The 16,402-nt window shown below is 57.3% G+C and overlaps 7 protein-coding genes across 7 annotated transcripts; 3 read left to right on the top strand and 4 right to left on the bottom strand.

Annotated features, from left to right (window-relative positions):
• Positions 1 to 1,639: 1,639 nt before the first annotated feature.
• SCP_0206670 (hypothetical protein) lies at positions 1,640 to 1,990 on the bottom strand (the record flags this gene model as incomplete). The annotated part of the gene is made up of 1 exon (XM_027754579.1): positions 1,640 to 1,990. One exon carries the CDS (start codon positions 1,988 to 1,990, stop codon positions 1,640 to 1,642), a length of 351 nt encoding a protein of 116 aa, XP_027610380.1.
• A 2,369-nt stretch (positions 1,991 to 4,359) lies between these two features.
• Positions 4,360 to 5,399, top strand: SCP_0206660 (hypothetical protein; the record flags this gene model as incomplete). Its single annotated transcript, XM_027754578.1, has 8 exons — positions 4,360 to 4,396; positions 4,444 to 4,518; positions 4,571 to 4,651; positions 4,731 to 4,775; positions 4,830 to 4,943; positions 4,998 to 5,117; positions 5,176 to 5,316; positions 5,371 to 5,399. The coding sequence occupies 8 exons, from the start codon at positions 4,360 to 4,362 to the stop codon at positions 5,397 to 5,399; spliced, it is 642 nt and encodes a 213-aa protein (XP_027610379.1).
• A 1,089-nt stretch (positions 5,400 to 6,488) lies between these two features.
• On the bottom strand, positions 6,489 to 9,223 carry SCP_0206650 (LON peptidase N-terminal domain and RING finger protein; the record flags this gene model as incomplete). Its single annotated transcript, XM_027754577.1, has 6 exons — positions 6,489 to 6,525; positions 7,086 to 7,192; positions 7,315 to 7,882; positions 7,936 to 8,080; positions 8,130 to 8,256; positions 8,360 to 9,223. 6 exons carry the CDS (start codon positions 9,221 to 9,223, stop codon positions 6,489 to 6,491), a joined length of 1,848 nt encoding a protein of 615 aa, XP_027610378.1.
• A 335-nt stretch (positions 9,224 to 9,558) lies between these two features.
• Positions 9,559 to 9,828, top strand: SCP_0206640 (hypothetical protein; the record flags this gene model as incomplete). Its single annotated transcript, XM_027754576.1, has 1 exon — positions 9,559 to 9,828. The coding sequence occupies one exon, from the start codon at positions 9,559 to 9,561 to the stop codon at positions 9,826 to 9,828; it is 270 nt and encodes an 89-aa protein (XP_027610377.1).
• A 2,053-nt stretch (positions 9,829 to 11,881) lies between these two features.
• Positions 11,882 to 12,145, top strand: SCP_0206630 (hypothetical protein; the record flags this gene model as incomplete). The annotated part of the gene is made up of 1 exon (XM_027754575.1): positions 11,882 to 12,145. The coding sequence occupies one exon, from the start codon at positions 11,882 to 11,884 to the stop codon at positions 12,143 to 12,145; it is 264 nt and encodes an 87-aa protein (XP_027610376.1).
• A 192-nt stretch (positions 12,146 to 12,337) lies between these two features.
• SCP_0206620 (hypothetical protein) lies at positions 12,338 to 12,868 on the bottom strand (the record flags this gene model as incomplete). The annotated part of the gene is made up of 2 exons (XM_027754574.1): positions 12,338 to 12,523; positions 12,614 to 12,868. 2 exons carry the CDS (start codon positions 12,866 to 12,868, stop codon positions 12,338 to 12,340), a joined length of 441 nt encoding a protein of 146 aa, XP_027610375.1.
• Positions 12,869 to 14,240: 1,372 nt separating this feature from the next.
• Positions 14,241 to 16,231, bottom strand: SCP_0206610 (Glucose-6-phosphate 1-dehydrogenase; the record flags this gene model as incomplete). The annotated part of the gene is made up of 8 exons (XM_027754573.1): positions 14,241 to 14,274; positions 14,382 to 14,524; positions 14,599 to 14,903; positions 14,956 to 15,157; positions 15,216 to 15,292; positions 15,351 to 16,014; positions 16,070 to 16,104; positions 16,165 to 16,231. The coding sequence occupies 8 exons, from the start codon at positions 16,229 to 16,231 to the stop codon at positions 14,241 to 14,243; spliced, it is 1,527 nt and encodes a 508-aa protein (XP_027610374.1).
• Between the last annotated feature and the right edge of the window lie 171 nt (positions 16,232 to 16,402).

The following is a 16,402-nucleotide window of genomic DNA, read 5'->3' as shown; positions in this document are numbered from 1 at the left end:
TCGCAAGCGGTCGAACCAGATCTCACCTGGTCGAACACGTGCGAGACATCCTGTGATTTGACGCGTCGATCCTGTACCATGTCCCGTCTGAATTGCACTTTGCTCGACGTAAGGCCGCCATCTGTCGAATTTTGCCTGCACGCGTGTCTCGATTAGCTATATACTATATGTTGTACTTGTGCCCAGTGTACTTGCACTTATATCATCTCTTTGCACCCACGCCGAGCTCATCATGTGACAGAGACATGGACGCGTCACCGTACTCATGTCGCCACCACGTCTGCGCTCTTGTCCTCCTGCATCCAGTCGCTCTGACCTCCAGAGCACGATGCTTATTATACCGGCCGATTACTCTCACTCAAGCTCATCCAACAGCTCCATGAGAGCACCCACCCCTCGCGTACTAAAGACACCGCCGCGGGCGAAGACGATGCAGCGGTAAGCTCGAGCTTCAAGAAGCCCATCGTCAAGGCACCGCCGAAAGCGTGCACACTGCAAGCTCGAGACACCGATTTTATATGCGGCCGAAGACACCGTCGAGAAGTGGCTCAACAGCCTTCTCTGCCTCAATGTGACGGTCATGCCACGCTCGAGTGCGCACAGCTGCCCGCACCCCGCACAGTGCGAACTGTTCTACATCTCATTCCCTGTCTAATCTCGCAGCAGTTCCGGGAGAACAAGTTTGCACTGCTTTCTGGTGCACGCGTGGTGCGCATTGCGACACATCCGGACTATGTGAATGTGTGTTCGTCTTCCTGACTGTAATCCTCTGATGTGCCCCTATTGACGAGGTACGGCGACAGTTTCTGTGTCAGGCATCCAGGCACCTGAAATGTCCTTAAATTTACTTATCAGATGGTCGGGAGACCCCCTCTGGTGTACTTGCAGCGTTGCTGCTGATTACGGTAGTAAGTACTGCCTACGTGCAAGTGTGGATCATGTTATGCTAATCTTCCGATAAGAAGGCGATCCGATACTATCCACATTCGTTGAGATCCCCATGATCTTTCCATCTGCGCCTTCAATTGGGGGGCACTGACTAGCCCCTCAATCTCAAGCGGCTGGGCGCGGTACGCGTGCCGCATTCCAGGCTCCAAAGCCAAACGAAGACATCCGAGCAGTCCCGTCCGCGCGCCGCATTCGCCGATTCGTGACCCTGGCGCGCACGATAGACATGACCCGCATCGAGAAGTTGAGAAGTGGGGGGATGGGGCAAGTTAGGATGACCAGGTGAGTACAAGGATGTGGATGCGGACACGGCACGTCGACTTCTGGCGCATATACCGGGAAATCCGGGGTCAGAGGATCGATATTTGGGCGCGCGGGCGGGGGGCACATGGACCGAGCGAGGACCGAGCGCACCGAGGTGATCGTCTCGCACTGCGAGAGGTTCGTTTGCGGCGTCCAAAACCCCCCGCCCCCTGTAGCAGGCTCCGCGGTCACACATCTCTTCCGACGACCCCGACTAACGAGCTCGCCGGGCCTTTATGCACACTTCGAGCGCGAGAAGCCGTCTGGACGACCTCGACTATCCAGTCAGCCTGAGCGTGAACAGCTGCGCTTGCACCGACTTTGTAGCGGACCTCTCTACCTTATCTCATTCTTTATCTATGCTATGACACATATTCACTAACTCTACTTATATTACAGGTGTTGGGCAGCATCCAGGTGTGAAAACGGGGACGACGGCGAACACAGGGAGTGCGGATGTGTGCGGTTGCGCGCCAGTGCGTGCGCGGGTGCGTGCGCGGGCAGGGGGATGGGCGCGCGCGTGCGTGCAGGGGTGCGTAGGTGCAGGGGTGCGTAGGTGCGAGGGCGGGGGTACGGGCAGGAGCGGGGGCGGGGGCGGGAACGGGGGCGGGGGCGCAGGCAGGGGTGGGAGCGGGGGCGGGGGTGTGAGCGGAGCAGGTCGAAGTAGATCGCGCGATGTCGCAGGAGCTCGCACGACGGCGAGGGTGCTCACACGACGTCGAGTGTAGTCACAGTGCATTAAATCACGACAATACAATTATTATACAGCAGCTTAATATTCGACTAGATGCGAAATGCCTCGATTCTCCCGCTTGGCACTGTGCTAGCCTGCGACCACGTTTGATTGGGCTCGCGCAAGATCGCATATAGTCCAAATTTTCGCGGCTGGTCGCAGCTGGTCACAGCCACGACCTCGTGCGACTTGCTGCGATCTCACAATACGCGTTTTCCACTGGGGATCAGTGGTCGAATTGAGTTCGAGATAGACATGTCTAAGGCACGTTGGAATGATATATCTTGGCTTACTTCATATCGGAAGGACATGGCAGATGTTCCCTATTCTGTCGCACATTCCCGTCGGCAGTCTGTTTTGTGGCGTGGCGATAGCAGGACGACGTTTCTCCAGGACGACCAATTAGATCGGTCCTCCCTCACGCAGCAGGCGAGGGCAGCGGCTCGCATTGCTCCAAAAAAGTTGTCTCTACTGGACCTGCTTCGTGCAGCCAGAGCCGCTCCACGTCTCTTGTCCCCCCGAGTCCGAATGGTGAATTGAACATCTTCCACGCTCTATCACCAATTGTACAGGAGGTCGAATCTCTCAATCCCAAGAACAGCACAGACAACCTCGTGAACTCGTGGTGAGTTGGGGCAGCTCTTTCTCGAAGCTCGCTTGCTCCAACAGGGCAGATGGGCCTTGATCCTGCAAATATGCTCAATACCCTTAATGGTCTACGCAATACCAGTTCCAGTTATGATGCTGAGGCCGAACTAGATCTAGATGAGTATACCTGGTCCATATCGTCTGCCGGACCTCCCGATTGTGATGAAAGTGTCTCTATAATGTTGTGGGTGTATCCACCTTCCGTTCGTCTGGACTGGTGACTTGAGGGCTCGGCGTGCCTTACCCCATCCCTCATTCGGCCCTCCCACCCTCCCGACGACGACTACCAGTGGTCGGTTCCATCTACGCGTTTACCCTCGCTCGTTATTGCATGGCGTGCTCTGGAAGACGCTCCCTTAGTCCCTCCGTCTGCACATCGCCCGGTCCTCCTGATGACGACGACTACTAATGGTCTGTACCGTTGACGCACCTGCCTTCCCCCGATATCGCGTGGCGTGCCTTGGAAGATGCACCTCTTACTCCCTCGACTTGCACATCGTTTGGCCCCCAGATCATGATGAGTATCACTGGTCAACGCCCTCCACGCGGCTGCCCTCTCCCGATATCGCGCTGCGAGTCCTAGAAGACACTCCTTTATCGCCTCTAACCACGACGATCTCAGTGTCTCTTTCTCTCATTAGAACCCTCATCCCCTCCATGGCACAGCGACCCCCTCAATACGTCTCCAGAATCAGGCGAACGCGTTACTGAATGGATCGACGGCTGGGAGAGTCTTCCGCCCAACGCAAGCAGATCACCTGTGGCCTGTAGATTCCATCTGTATCGAGGTATCCACCTGGAGTCACATCTGGCCATACTATAACGCGCAAGGTGCAGTCGGAACTTCCGTACAGGGTATGACAGACCTTCAAAGTTTAATTTCATCTGTATTTATGGCCCTTTCCCACAGGTACGGGGCATCTGAGTCAAAACGATCTCCTGACAATTTCTCGCGCTTCGGAGCCTGTCCCATGGAAGGGAGTATGGCCTTATGCAGCGTCTACTCAAGACGCAGAGTCCTACAAGGACTTCGTCGACGTGTCCTCACTCAAGGCGGTGTATGTCTGACGCTTTCTTCGGTGCCAAAGACATTGACCAGATTATGCAGCTCCTGCGGTATATCCGTTCTTTGATTTGTATCCAGCGCTTCCACCCGCCGTTTACACTCTTCCAACGTGTTCCTGTCGTACAGGAGCCGAAGAAGTCCCGGCGTCCGAAGTCAGCGCACCAAGTACCGCAGGCTCTTCGGACGGGTACCCGTATTTCAACCTATGTGCGTCCGCAGCAACCTTTTGTCTCTCTCTCAGTCTCAACGTATCGCACTGATTCTTTCATTTTTCACCTACATCCAGATCCTGCGGTGTTTCCCTTTTTCGACTTGTACCCGACTGTCATAGTCGCAAATACGGAAGACTCTGGTTCATTGACTCGTGACGCCATGTCGGAGACTGCTCCGTGGTTGCATGTATGGCCTTACGGAATCGGCACAGTCACAGGTAGCCTACCCTCGTCTAGGGGCAGCTCCATGCAACGAGTCAATCTATCTTGCAGTTGACGCCCATTTTTCGATACGACATCCAGGTTTGATCCTTTGTGCGAGTGACGTTGCATGACTGAATGGTGTCCGATGTTGCTGTCCATAGGTTCCCTGGTCTATCCCTACAACCTCGACTTCATCTATCCATGGGCTCAACGGCATTCGGTCCAGCTGTCATCTTCCTCGAAGGATGACCCAGGGACGGCGCCGGCAACTACGTGCCACATGTCTGTTTACCCAGCGTCCGAATGATACATTACTGAAATATTGACAGATCCAGCGGCTCATTCTCATCCCGTAGTAGAACTAACCGTGGAGACCGGGATTGCATATCCGCATCTCAGGCTCTGTCTGTATATCGGTGTTGTTTCGTCCTATCTATCTTGACGAGGCGAAGCCAGATCCAGCAGTGGATCCCTTCAGCCCAACGTATACCTTGGAGGCCAATCATGATTTTGGAGGTGATAAGGTGATTGGAGAAGGTTTGTACCTGACTTTCTGTTTCTGCACGAATATAACGTTCTACGATTGAACTTACGGTGTTCTTACACAAACTTTTAGATATAGATACTCGGGTACTCGGAGAGTCTCCTGCTAATCACTTCGGTAAGCAACTAACTAAACATGCCATCCCGTCCCTGGTGTCGACCGTAAATTCAGCAAGGCAGACTGCCGGCCAACTCGGTGTAGCAGACTCAGAACACAAGGGGAACCTGTTGTCCCCCGCTAGCTATCTGTCGGGCTTGCCGAAGGATTATCCTTCGGTCACACCGTGTGCGTGATGCCTCATACGGACAATGACAGCCGCCTCCTCTAATATCCATTTAGATCCTGCAGTCTACCCCTGGAATCTGGACGAGATCTACCCAGCTGCTAGCCAAGCATCATTGATACGCATGGAAAATACCAGTGATACTTATGATGCGCACTATCCGCATCTCACTCTCTGTATGTCATTAGTTTTCCTTGGTGTATATGGTGTGATAAAATGACCGGTGCTTTTCAGATCCTGCCGCATATTCCGCCAGCTCGAACGATATATATCCATCCGTCATCCCAGCTCAGCTGCGGTGGACTACGGGGTCGAGGTTCGCAGACCTCTCCGTCTCTATGAAGCTTCGTGTGACGTATCCGATCTTTGATTTGTGTGCGTCATTTCTGTACGGATTCGTGACGATGACAATTACTTGTGTTCGTTCAGATCCGCCATTTACCCACACAACGTGTTAGACATCTACCCCTCTTAACACACTGGACATCGAGTGTGCGACGAAGAATAAGTATGTTGGATTCTTGGCCTGACCTACATTGACTCACGTGCTTCTTCCCCGTAACATTCAGCAGTCTAATTGGTTCTCTCGTAGAGACGTCTCCCTCTAGTTCCTTAGGTTGTCCATGTAACACCACTCATATTCCACCGTAGCTGGTAACTCAACGGATTGAGCTGCATATCCATTCCTCGCTTTGTATCCTGCAGCTCCCCCTAGTTGCTCCGGACGTCAGCTTGAAGGACGTGGCCTTCCTACGGGACTGGAAGCTGAATATCCTACAGTCGTGATATGTTAGTACGTTTCCTTATCCCATAGCTCCTAACGTTATTCTCGAACTTTAAAAGATCCCTCGGTACATCCCTTCCAGGATATATACACGCCTGCCGCGGTGGGTGGTGTAGAGCAAAGCCTGTCTATCCCCCTAATTGCCACCGCGAAGACTGCGACTCATCGTCCAGTTACCCATATGCTGGTTTTCTTTAGTCCAGGATTCACCTCCACCAACTGAAACATCTCAGCAATATTCTGTTGCACAGAGCACTGCGTCGTTTGTATCACGCTCGCGTTCCCGATCTGGTGCGGGTAGTAGCAGGCCGCTTTCCCGGTCTCGAGCAGGGATGGTTCCTGCTACAGATCCGTCACCCCTCTCTCGGAGCAGAGCGCCACTCCCACCCAGATACCGACATCCGAGAGCGTGAAACGGTGAAACGCCTCTCTTTTTTTGTTGGCTGCAATACGTCCGATGCCTGAGGAGGTGATCACTGCACGGATAAGCAGCAAGTACACAGAGACCGTAGGCCGAACGCTGCCCACTGTCAACGAGTACTGCACACTGACGACCCGCCCGGCCGGCGGCCACAAGTCACACAGATACCCAAGATACCTCGCCAGTAATTTCTTCTCGATTTCCGAGATTTTTCAGACCGTCCGAACAAGGCGGAAGTTGGCCGGGTCGGTTGCAATAAACGTACACTATACTACTACCATCCCTTCCGATGCGACGCGCTCACGGCTTAAAAACACCTCGGACACACAGCACCCGTGACGATCAAGCAAAATAAGACGAGTACGCGACGCGCACGCGCCTATCATATATACGGCATTAGTACACGTCGAACAGCAGGATAGTAGGACAGCAGGACAGCAGGACAACAGGACAGCAGGTAAATGCAGAATGCGGGCCGCCGTACCCCGTAGTTACTACACGCGCGCCGAACGCGACTAAGCTACGTACAACAAACAGGTCGCAGCCGTGGAGCCCCTCGCCGAGTCCCCATCCGTGCCCGTCAGAAAGAACGCCGATACGCGGCCAACCCCGTCCCTGTCCGCACCCGCACCCGGGCGCAGCTCAGCCGCCTCGTATAGAGTACACAGCGAACGCAAGCAGCGCGACGACGCAGGCGTACGGGCCAGCAGCGCGCGAAAAGTAGAGCCGCATCACGAGACGACGCAGCCACCAGAGAACCACCTGCACGGGAGACGCAGAGGCGTAAGAACGGGCCCTTGGGAGACGGCCGAGGGTCAAACGCGGTTCGGGCACACAGCAGGAGGAACGGGGGGGAAAGGGGGGGGGGGGGTGCGGCGAGGCAAGGGGGTCTGGGAGCGACGGGGTGAAACGGGGGGTAAACGATAGCGGCGGACTCACCAGTTGTTGTGCAGCTGCTCGATCCAGTGCACGACGAGCCGCAGCCGCAGCCGAGGCGAGCGAATAGGAAGCAACTTTGCCTTCTCGTGCTCGTCGATGGGGAGGAGCTGTAGAATCGTCAGCACGCCATATAGAAACCAAGCGAACAGGAAATTCGGTAAATAAATAAAAAAAGTAAAACACAGAGGGGAGGAAAAACATTGAATACGAGACGCGAAAAGACACGCACCATCCCAATCCAAAAACTGAACGCAGCGGGATCCGCCGGCATGGGGACGTACGACGTGTTGAGGTGCTGCACGACCCACGGCGTGCCCTCGCGGAGGTACTCAAGAAACTCGTGGCAGATCGCCATCAGCTCCACGTTCGTCGGCGCACTGCGCGGGATCGTCGACGCGCCAACGCTCGTCAACGCAGAGCCAGGGGGCTCCGAAAGAGACGGAGAAGTGGACGTCGACGCGACTGAGGACGACGAGGACGGACCGGGCGTCCCAGACCCCTCCTCCCCACTCGCAACAGGCCGCACATCCAGGACGGCCTCCTCGTCGTCCTCCTCCCAGTCCTCGACACGCTCCACGCGCGCGACGCCATACCCGTCGAGGGTTCCACGCTCCATGACCCGAAAGCGCCACACGCCCCAGGTCTCGACGACGCTCCGCCCGTCGGGCAGCATCTGCACGTTGCGGATCTCGAGCATCGTCCCGAACTCCACCACGCCGGCGGAGGCGCGCGGCGGGGGCACCATCCCGAAGGCGGGGTACGGCGCGGCGAGGCACCGGCGGAGCATCAGGCGGTACCTGCACAGCGCGGTGAGTGCGGGGGGTGGGGAAGGAGAGGCGCGGGGACGTACCGAGGCTCGAAAAAGTGGAGGATGGTGGGCATGCCCGGGAAGCTGAGCTGGCAGACGAAGAGCGGGGTGTCGAGGCGGGAGTCGCGGGCCTCGGCCTCGAGGGCGGCGCCGCGCTCGGCGTAGGCCTCGGGGAACGCGCGGAGCACTGTGCACATCTAATCAGGCAGTGTTAGCGAACGAGGAGGGGGACGCACGGATGGAGAGGACGAGCTTGTTGCAGGGGTGCTCCTGGAAGTAGTCGTACCCGGGGAGGATCTGGCGGCAGAGGGGGCAGGCGAGGTTGTGATCGAGAGCGCGGGCGAGACACGGGGAGCAGAAGGTCTGAAGAACGGGACAAGTTAGCGTGCAGGGTCGAGGCAGCAGAGGGGGATCGGGGTGGGTGTGCTTCAGGAGGGCATGAATGTAGCAGGGGTGATAGACTCACGTGCTGGCACGGGGTCGTAACGGGCTGCCAGAGCAGCGCAAAGCAGATCTCGCAGGTGAGCTCGGTGAGCAGCTCCTTTTCGAATCGCGCGGCAGGATCCGAGGACGGGGTGCGCGGGTGGTCGTGAGGGCGGTGGCGCGGGCGGGGACCGCGGCGACGCTTGCGAGAACGCGATGGGGACTGCGGGCGGGGATGGCGAGAGGCAGGGGCGGCGGGGCCTAGACCGCTGTGTCGATCGGGATCGGAAACAGCGTCGGTGGAAGGCAAGGGATGCTCGTCGAGGTCGTCCGCGGCATCGCTGTCATCGGTTTGGTCGTCGATGTCTGCGGGGTAAGTGCGGACGGTGGCGGACGCGTCGGGGTCTGTGTTGTTGTGGGCGCGGACGACGAGAGAGATGATCTTGTTTACGGAGACATCGACGCGCGAAACGGGTGTGGACGGACGCGAAGAGGACACGGGGGCCGGAGAGAAGTGTACGCCGGGACTGGTGGTGGTGGTGGTGGTGGTGGGTGTCTCGGAGGAGGGCGCGTTGCAGGTTGGGAGTGGACATGAGGGGGCTGAGCCTTGATAGAGTGCGGAGAGGGGGTTGGACGGGGACGGGGACGAGGTGGGGGGAGACAGAATGTGTTGCGAGCAAAGAGTGTGACCGCAGCGGAGAGTGAGGGGCGCGTGGAGGAGACGCGAGGGAGAGCATTGGGGACAGTGCAGGAGAGGAAGGATGGCGTCGGGGGACGGAGGATGGCGGCGGAGGGACGGCGAACGGCCCGGCTCGGGTGCGGGCGGTGAGCGGCGTGAAGGCTGGCCGGGATTGTCCTCGTCGTCGTCTCGCGCACGGGCCTTTCCCTTGTCCGCGATGCGAGACATGGAGAGAGAGACTCGTCGGGGGGAAATGTTAGGGCATGGGGACGAGGACGGGACGGAGGAAGTAGTAGTGCAGACAGGCGCCCATAAAGAAAGTCTGAGATCCCCTCCCGCACCGTGATCGCCAGTTCCCCTCCTGGCGCGCCCCCTGCGAGATCTACCTGCCCGGCGCTGGCTCGATCCCCCTCCCCCCCGCAACACATCGTCCTCGAGGCCTGCCCAGGTTATCTCTCGCTCCCAGCGATTTGGCGCGAACCACCGCGGTAAGTTAGAGTTAGTTGCTGTCCTTGGGTCGTCACCTTAGCTCGACGTAGCTCCCACTCCTCCGACGCCCATCCATGCTCCATACCGATATCCCTATTGTCCCCGTGCGTCCTCCGAGATCCGATCCCCGTCCTTGCTCTCTCCCACTCCCCGTCCGAACCCTCGGTCTTCACCATCTCCGCTCACTGCATCGATTCGTGGCCATTGCAAACGTTGACACCCCGTTCGTGGCGTACCAGATCGTGTACGCCCTGCCTCGCGCAATACAGGCTCCACAAATGATACTGCGTCGCTATCAGGACGTCGACGCGCTCCAGCTCGCGTTGCAGTTCGCGCTCTGCTGATTGGATTCGCGCGCGCGATCGCGCCCCCTCCTCCTCTCACAGCCAGGCGTCATCCCTGCCCCAGCGTATATCACTCAACGTGCGTATTCACTTGCCTCGATCCGCGGCCTTTTGCGTTCTCACATTGTCCCATCAATATCCTCTATTGCAGAACCGAGCTTAGGCTGCGATCCGATGGGCCCGGCGCCCGCGCGGTACTCGCCGCTCAGCCCTCTATACCCCCCCTGCGCTTGCCCCATCCGACTCTGCCTCGCTCTGGACCGAGTCTCAATATTCTATACAGGTCTCTTCAATGTCCCACCTCGCGCAGTGAGCCTGCGCGTCGCCACCTCCGATGGCCTGGACATATCCGGGAGAACGCGGACTCGTGCAATCTTGTGAGTGAACCGTGACTGAATATTGAATATTGAATGCTGGCAAGAAACGCGATCTTGCACCCGCGCCGCCGCCGTCCCGATCTGCTACCGCGATCGTCGTTCTTGCATACCGTAGCGAAACGTCCTTTAGGTTCACCGGGTGTGACGCGTGACTGAACCCAAGGCCATTTCGCTACAGTGCGAGCATCTATCTGCGCATGCGGTTCCGCTGCAGGACGTCGCGCGGCGCTGTTCGGTGGGTCTGTCTCGCTCTTATGCCCGACCGCCCCCGGCCAGCTCGCACCAGATTGACATTTTCAACAGGTGCCGATGTGCACCTCGTCTCTCCGTTTTCAATCATGCTGCGTGCGCACCCCCTGACTTGTGCTTGAAATTTGAAAGCTCGATGAGCGATGCAGGCGGTCGTTGCGCATTCTTTACCGGGTCACGTCCCGTTTGCGCCGTGCGCGCGCTCTGTCTGCCGTATTCTGTCTGCCCGCCACACAGTTTGCGCGCACGACTACCGTGAGCTTGCCTGTCGCTGTCTCACCCCAGACGTGTCCCGGAGAAGACGACGACATGCAGTCTCATGAGAGATCGGACGGTGGTTTTTTGATCCACATGCGCCAGGGTGTCCGTGCGATGCGCGCCGGCGCGTCATTCCCTTGTTGTACAGGTGAGTACTCGCTTTTGGTGTTCGTACAGTTAGCCAATTCATTTGTCAACGCACAGAGCACAACCTGCTGTCCGCCCACCATTTCTCGCTACTTGCGCCATCCGATCCCGGGGCCGTCGCTCGTGGTGGACTGACCCTCAATACCACTTACAGGCGTCATCGACGGCGTACTTATGGCGTGCGCCACGATCTGCCAGGCCGCCATGTCGCAGTCCGCCCGCGCGTTGGCGTCTCGCCGCGGACGAATCTCCCGGAGAATATTAACGCTGTGACACGGTACTGTATATATCTCGCGAGAGGACCACGGACGCCGGACAGGATCGGACGGCGCTGGGACGCGATGTCTCGAGATTAAAATATTATGCATCGATACGAATATTCAAATATTCACGATGCACGCCGACACGAAGCCCGATCCTGTCGTTCGCGATCTCTCTCCGCGCGCGCGCGTGCCCCCGTTCCGATGTGCGGCTCCGTCTGGGTACGCATGCCTGGCTGACCCGGGCTGCCAGCTGACCTCCATTATTATTATTATGTTAATATGCCCAACGGGTGCCATCGATATCTGCGCACCGTTCTCGAGGCCCCTTCAAGGCCAAAACACCCTCGGGCCATATCGAGCGAGATCGCGCAATCTCGAGCCTCTCGATATGGCTCTATCTCCCCCGAGATTTTTGGAATAATATAGAAGGATATCGAGAAGCCGGAGCTAGTGCGAGATCGTGCCAGGTAGGGTGAGATCGATTTTACTCTCTACGTGGCCCTGTATAGCTGCTGCTCTACCGCACTCAACAAGTACTAGACTCTGCACGGTCCCGCAGCCGCAGCCGCCGCCCCACGCCTAGCACCGCCGTCCTGCACCCAGCACCACCTCCCTGTACCCTTATCCCCTTTCGCTGCGCCACATCCAGCATTTTTCCATCTGGCAGCTTTGCACCTCTTCCGCGTCCAGGGTGTTCATCCGATACCCCCCCCCCCCCCCCTCGCGTTCGCCAACCTCTCGCGTGCACATCCAGTCAGGATGGCTGCGCAAGCTTCGAGCGGTGCGCCACTCGCATCTCCATACTTACCCGCGCCCCCGCCCGGCCTGTGCGTGACGGGTTCCCGGTTCCACGCCGACCGCGACACGGAAAGTTCGCTCGCAGGCGATCCTGCCCCCGCGTCGCGCTTCCCTGCCGCCATGTCGCCGCCACCTTCTGGACGTGTCCCGGAGAAGGCGGCCGCATGCAGTCTCGCGAGAGATCCGTGGGCGGAACGCACGGATAGTTTGCTCGTTCGATATTAATATTCAATATTCGTCCGTTCTGCTTGGCTTTACTTGGAGCTGCTGTACGCGACCGCTCTTAAAGCTAAGGGCGTTCGTCGGTGCACAATCAATTTATACATTTGTCAATGCAGAGAATAGGCAAGACACAGCGATATCGACAGTCGACGTCCAGCGGCGCAGTCTATGGATGTCATCGCGAACCACCCAGCATCAAAACATCTGGATCAACAGCACCTTCAAGAACCCGTTCCGCTTCGCCTCCTTCTTCGGGAATATCTTGTCGTTGTCGACGCTGTACTGCCGTAGGGCGTCGCGCGATCGGTGCCGCTGCACGCGCTGCCCCGTCCTGCGGCAGTCGATGAGGTCCACGAGGTTGACCCACGTCCTGTTCAGGATCTGCAGCCGCCAGCAAGACGCCGTGGGCGCAGCGCAGTCAGGTCTAGGTCAGCACTACGATCCGCGTCCGCACCGCACGCGCGAGCGCACCTTCTTGCACGCCGTTATGGACGTCGGGACGTCCCGGATCCCCACCTCGACGCACAGCGCCTGCCACCCGTCCAGCCGGTCGTGGTGCCCGTAGTGTCGCCCGAACTCTGTGACGCAGCACTGTGCCCACTCGTTGCGGTAGCGCCGCGAGCCCGCCCGCCACCCGCGCTGCGTGGCGAGCCGCTCGAACTCCGTGCGCAGGGGAGCGCGCGCGTTGTGGTCGAAATTGGGGTAGGAGTCCCAGTATGCTACCATGGCCGGAAGGTGTGCCTGGCCTTGGAATAGAAGGCGGACGCGGCTAGCTGTGATATGCGATATGCGGTATGCGGTATGCGGTATGCGGGACAACGGGTGACACCAGTTGTTCAGTGTATGGAGAGAGCTCCTCTGGAGGACTGAAGTACCCTCTGCAGGTCCGCGAACCCGCCGGGGGAGGGCACTTATATACCGTCGCGCTTCGAGGATGCGTAAGCGAAGTGAATACTGATATCACTATGAGGTGCGTGCCCACTGCATGTTCGTAGAGTTTGATCTTCCTTCGCCAGTGGGGCCAATGGTGCGCCTCCGTGTTGTCCACGGTGGAGAATACCGCATGGCTACTGTGGTGCTTGATTCTATCATGCCTCTTCAGCTGTCACGGAAGAGCATATCATATGGGCGAGAACGTCAAGCGACTCAGACTCGGTCGCGTCTCACGCCTCTGTTAAGACTGCATCCTGGGCGTGCTACCCGTGCGGTTGTGTCGTGCGGCGCACGGAGCCGTGCCCGGGAGTGCAGACCTGTTCTCCTTAATTTCTTGCTGCAGCAGAGCGCGTCCGGTGTGCCTGCCGTCCAAAAGATGACGTGCGCGCGCATACCGTTTTTGGGACCGCGACTGCGGGGAAGGCAGAAGGCGCCGCCGCGTGCGAGGGCGCGCCAGCTCCGGAGAAGTAGACGTCGCGAATTCGAACGAACCCTCGGTGATTGATACCGATACTGATACAGTTTCCAGGTAGAATATGGGAAGGTACCTCGCCCGTCTGACGATGCCGTACGGAGAGCATGCTCGACGACCGTGTCCCGGGGCTTACCTGTCCCAAATGCGAGTACTTACTCTACCAGGTACCGGTTACCCTTTAACTTACCTCCCGCCTATAACCTAGTCTCGAGCAACGTAAGAAGCCTTGCGGTGCAAGAGAAGGTGCCGGCCCAAGCCGCGCCAGAAGGTGCTGATCTTGATGAAGCCTGACGTTGCCTACCGGTCATTTGCTAGAGGATCCGATGGAGCAAGTGCGGACGTGTATCTTCAGCGCTCCGCCGCAGGGCTGATATCCAGAAGAATGTTCCCCGAGGGCTCTCGCCGCTTGCCAGAGCAGTGGTGAGGCCGTTGGACATTTTGGGACTGGTATTCATTGGTGATAACGCAACCTTCAGATTAACGCCTCGATAGTGCTCAGCCAAGAACGGGACTCCCGACCACGTATTCTCAAGACTTTCGAATTGATGCAGATGCGTTACTTGTTTTACAGAGCACTTCGGCGTACAACAATGTTTCTAAATACTCTTCGTTGATGCAAACTGTTCCCCTCCAAGAAATGTAACCAGAGCACGGGAGCAAGTAAACCACAGCTATCCACCCGAGAGCGCATCACAGCGCCGCCAGGTTCGTCACAGGCCATTCGCTACTCGCACGTCATACGGTGAAAGAAGTTTGGGTGTAGTAACAAAGAGTGGGGAGCGGGGTTAGTCAGCGGTTGCGCATATGTTGCAGCACGGGCGGCAGACTCACTACTCCAGAGTTGACCGCCTGTAGCCATACTTGGCAATGAACGCTTCGAGCTCCTTGGGTCCCCGTGAACCGTATGGGTACCCCAGCGGCTTGGGACCGGGCCCGTTCTTGCCATCTATCCAGTGCAGAATGGGGGTGAAGATCTGTAAACAGAGGTGCGAATTGGTCTGATGCTGCAGCACACACAGGAGCCATAGCCAAGCGGACGAACACGCACCTTCCACGCGACGTCGAGCTCGTCATCACGAACGAAATTGGAGTGGTCACCCTTGAGCGCGTCCAGGATGAGCGACTCGTACGCCTCCGGAATGTTCACCTCGGTGAATCGCCGCTTATATGTGAGATCCATCTCGATCGGGATCGCACGTGTCTGCAAGCCGGGCGTCTTTGTATTGAGCTTGAGATAGACCGCCTCAGAGGGCTGAATGCGAATGACAAGCTCGTTGCGGGAGATATCCTTGAAGATACCTTGAGTGACGTCCTTGAATTGGATCCTTATCTCAACCTTGGCCTCGTTGAGCGCTGGGGATAGGAGGATCAGAATGACACGTCCCCCTATAGATATGGATCATACCTTTCCCGGCCTTCAGGATGAAAGGAACACCCTCCCATCGTGGATTGTTAATCCAGACAGTGGTCGCGGCGTAGGTGGGGCAAATGGAGTTATGCGGCACGGTGTCGTCATCGAGGTACCCCGGCTTGCCGTTAGCCGCAACGTACTGACCAAGCAGGGTGTCGTTGCGCTCAACCGGAGGAATTGCGCGCAAGACTTTCACCTGAGGCGACGTGTGAGAACGGGCGTGTGAGAGAATATGAGAACATATATCTCAGCACCTTCTCGTCGCGGATGTCCTCTGCGGCGAAGGAAACAGGCCGTTCCATTGTGAGGATACTGAGGACCTGTAACAAGTCTGGGATTTCGCGAAATAAGCACCGATGTTCCCACTTCGTCTGATCAAGAGTACTCACGGTTCTGGAGAATATCACGAATGATACCAAACTCGTCGAAGTATCCGCCACGACCCTCCGTGCCAAACGGTTCCTTGAACGTGATCTGAACATTGCTAATCGAGTTTTTGTCCCAAGCAGCGTTCAACGCTACGTTGGCGAAACGGAGGACAAGAAGGTTCTTGACCATCTCCTTGCCGAGATAGTGATCGATGCGGAAGGTCTCGTCTTCCGTCCAGTGCTCCTTGAGTGAGCCCAGCAGAACGCGAGAAGAATCGAGATCTTTTCCAAACGGCTTCTCCACAATAATGCGATTCTTTCCACTCTTGATGTAGCATTCCTCCTTGAGATGCTTGCCGACGGGGATGAAAACACTAGGAGGAAGTGCAAGGTAGAAGAGGCGGTTGCGTTCGTTACCCTGGTAGCCTGACTCGATGTGTTCCAGGTACTTGTTGAGGTTTTGGAACGACGGCGAGTCTTCGTAACCACCGGAGATATAGGAGGATAACTGCTTGAACTCCTCAAGCTTGGCAGAGTGCGCCGCGTGGTCGGCGGGCACCTTGATGTATGAAGTGATGCGCTTAATATACTCCGTATTGTCCATTTTGGTGCGCGCATATCCGACGATCTTTACGCCTTTGGGGAGGAAGCCGTTGCGATAAAGCCCGAACAAGGCGGGATAGGTCTAAGAGAGCACAGTGAATTAAATGGCATCTCGCTGGCGATGGACAAGGACCCACTTTCTTCTTTGCGAGATCGCCAGAGGCACCCAGAACTGAGATTGCGATATGGATGTGTCATGACGGTGCAGATCAAGAACGCGCGTTGGGCGTACCGATGATGGTTGTGTTGTCCTGGAGCTGCTCATGGCTGGTCTCCATGGAGGGGATTGTCCCCGACATTGCGCGAGCACGGGCCATCTGATGTGAGTAAGAGAGATGGGGATGAACGAGAGTTGAAGGTAAAAGACGGTTGCAGGAAATACTTGCCGTGACTGTGAGAGTGAGATGCGGACTGGCGGCTGCTGAACGAGCAAGGATGATGATGCAACGTCTCGTGCCCGATCGCATAAG

Source organism: Sparassis crispa (assembly GCF_003851025.1).
Source record: "Sparassis crispa DNA, contig_000001F, whole genome shotgun sequence".
Taxonomy (NCBI): Eukaryota; Fungi; Basidiomycota; class Agaricomycetes; order Polyporales; family Sparassidaceae; genus Sparassis; species Sparassis crispa.
Note: the sequence above shows the minus strand (reverse complement) of the source record. Positions and strands in the feature narration are given on the sequence as shown.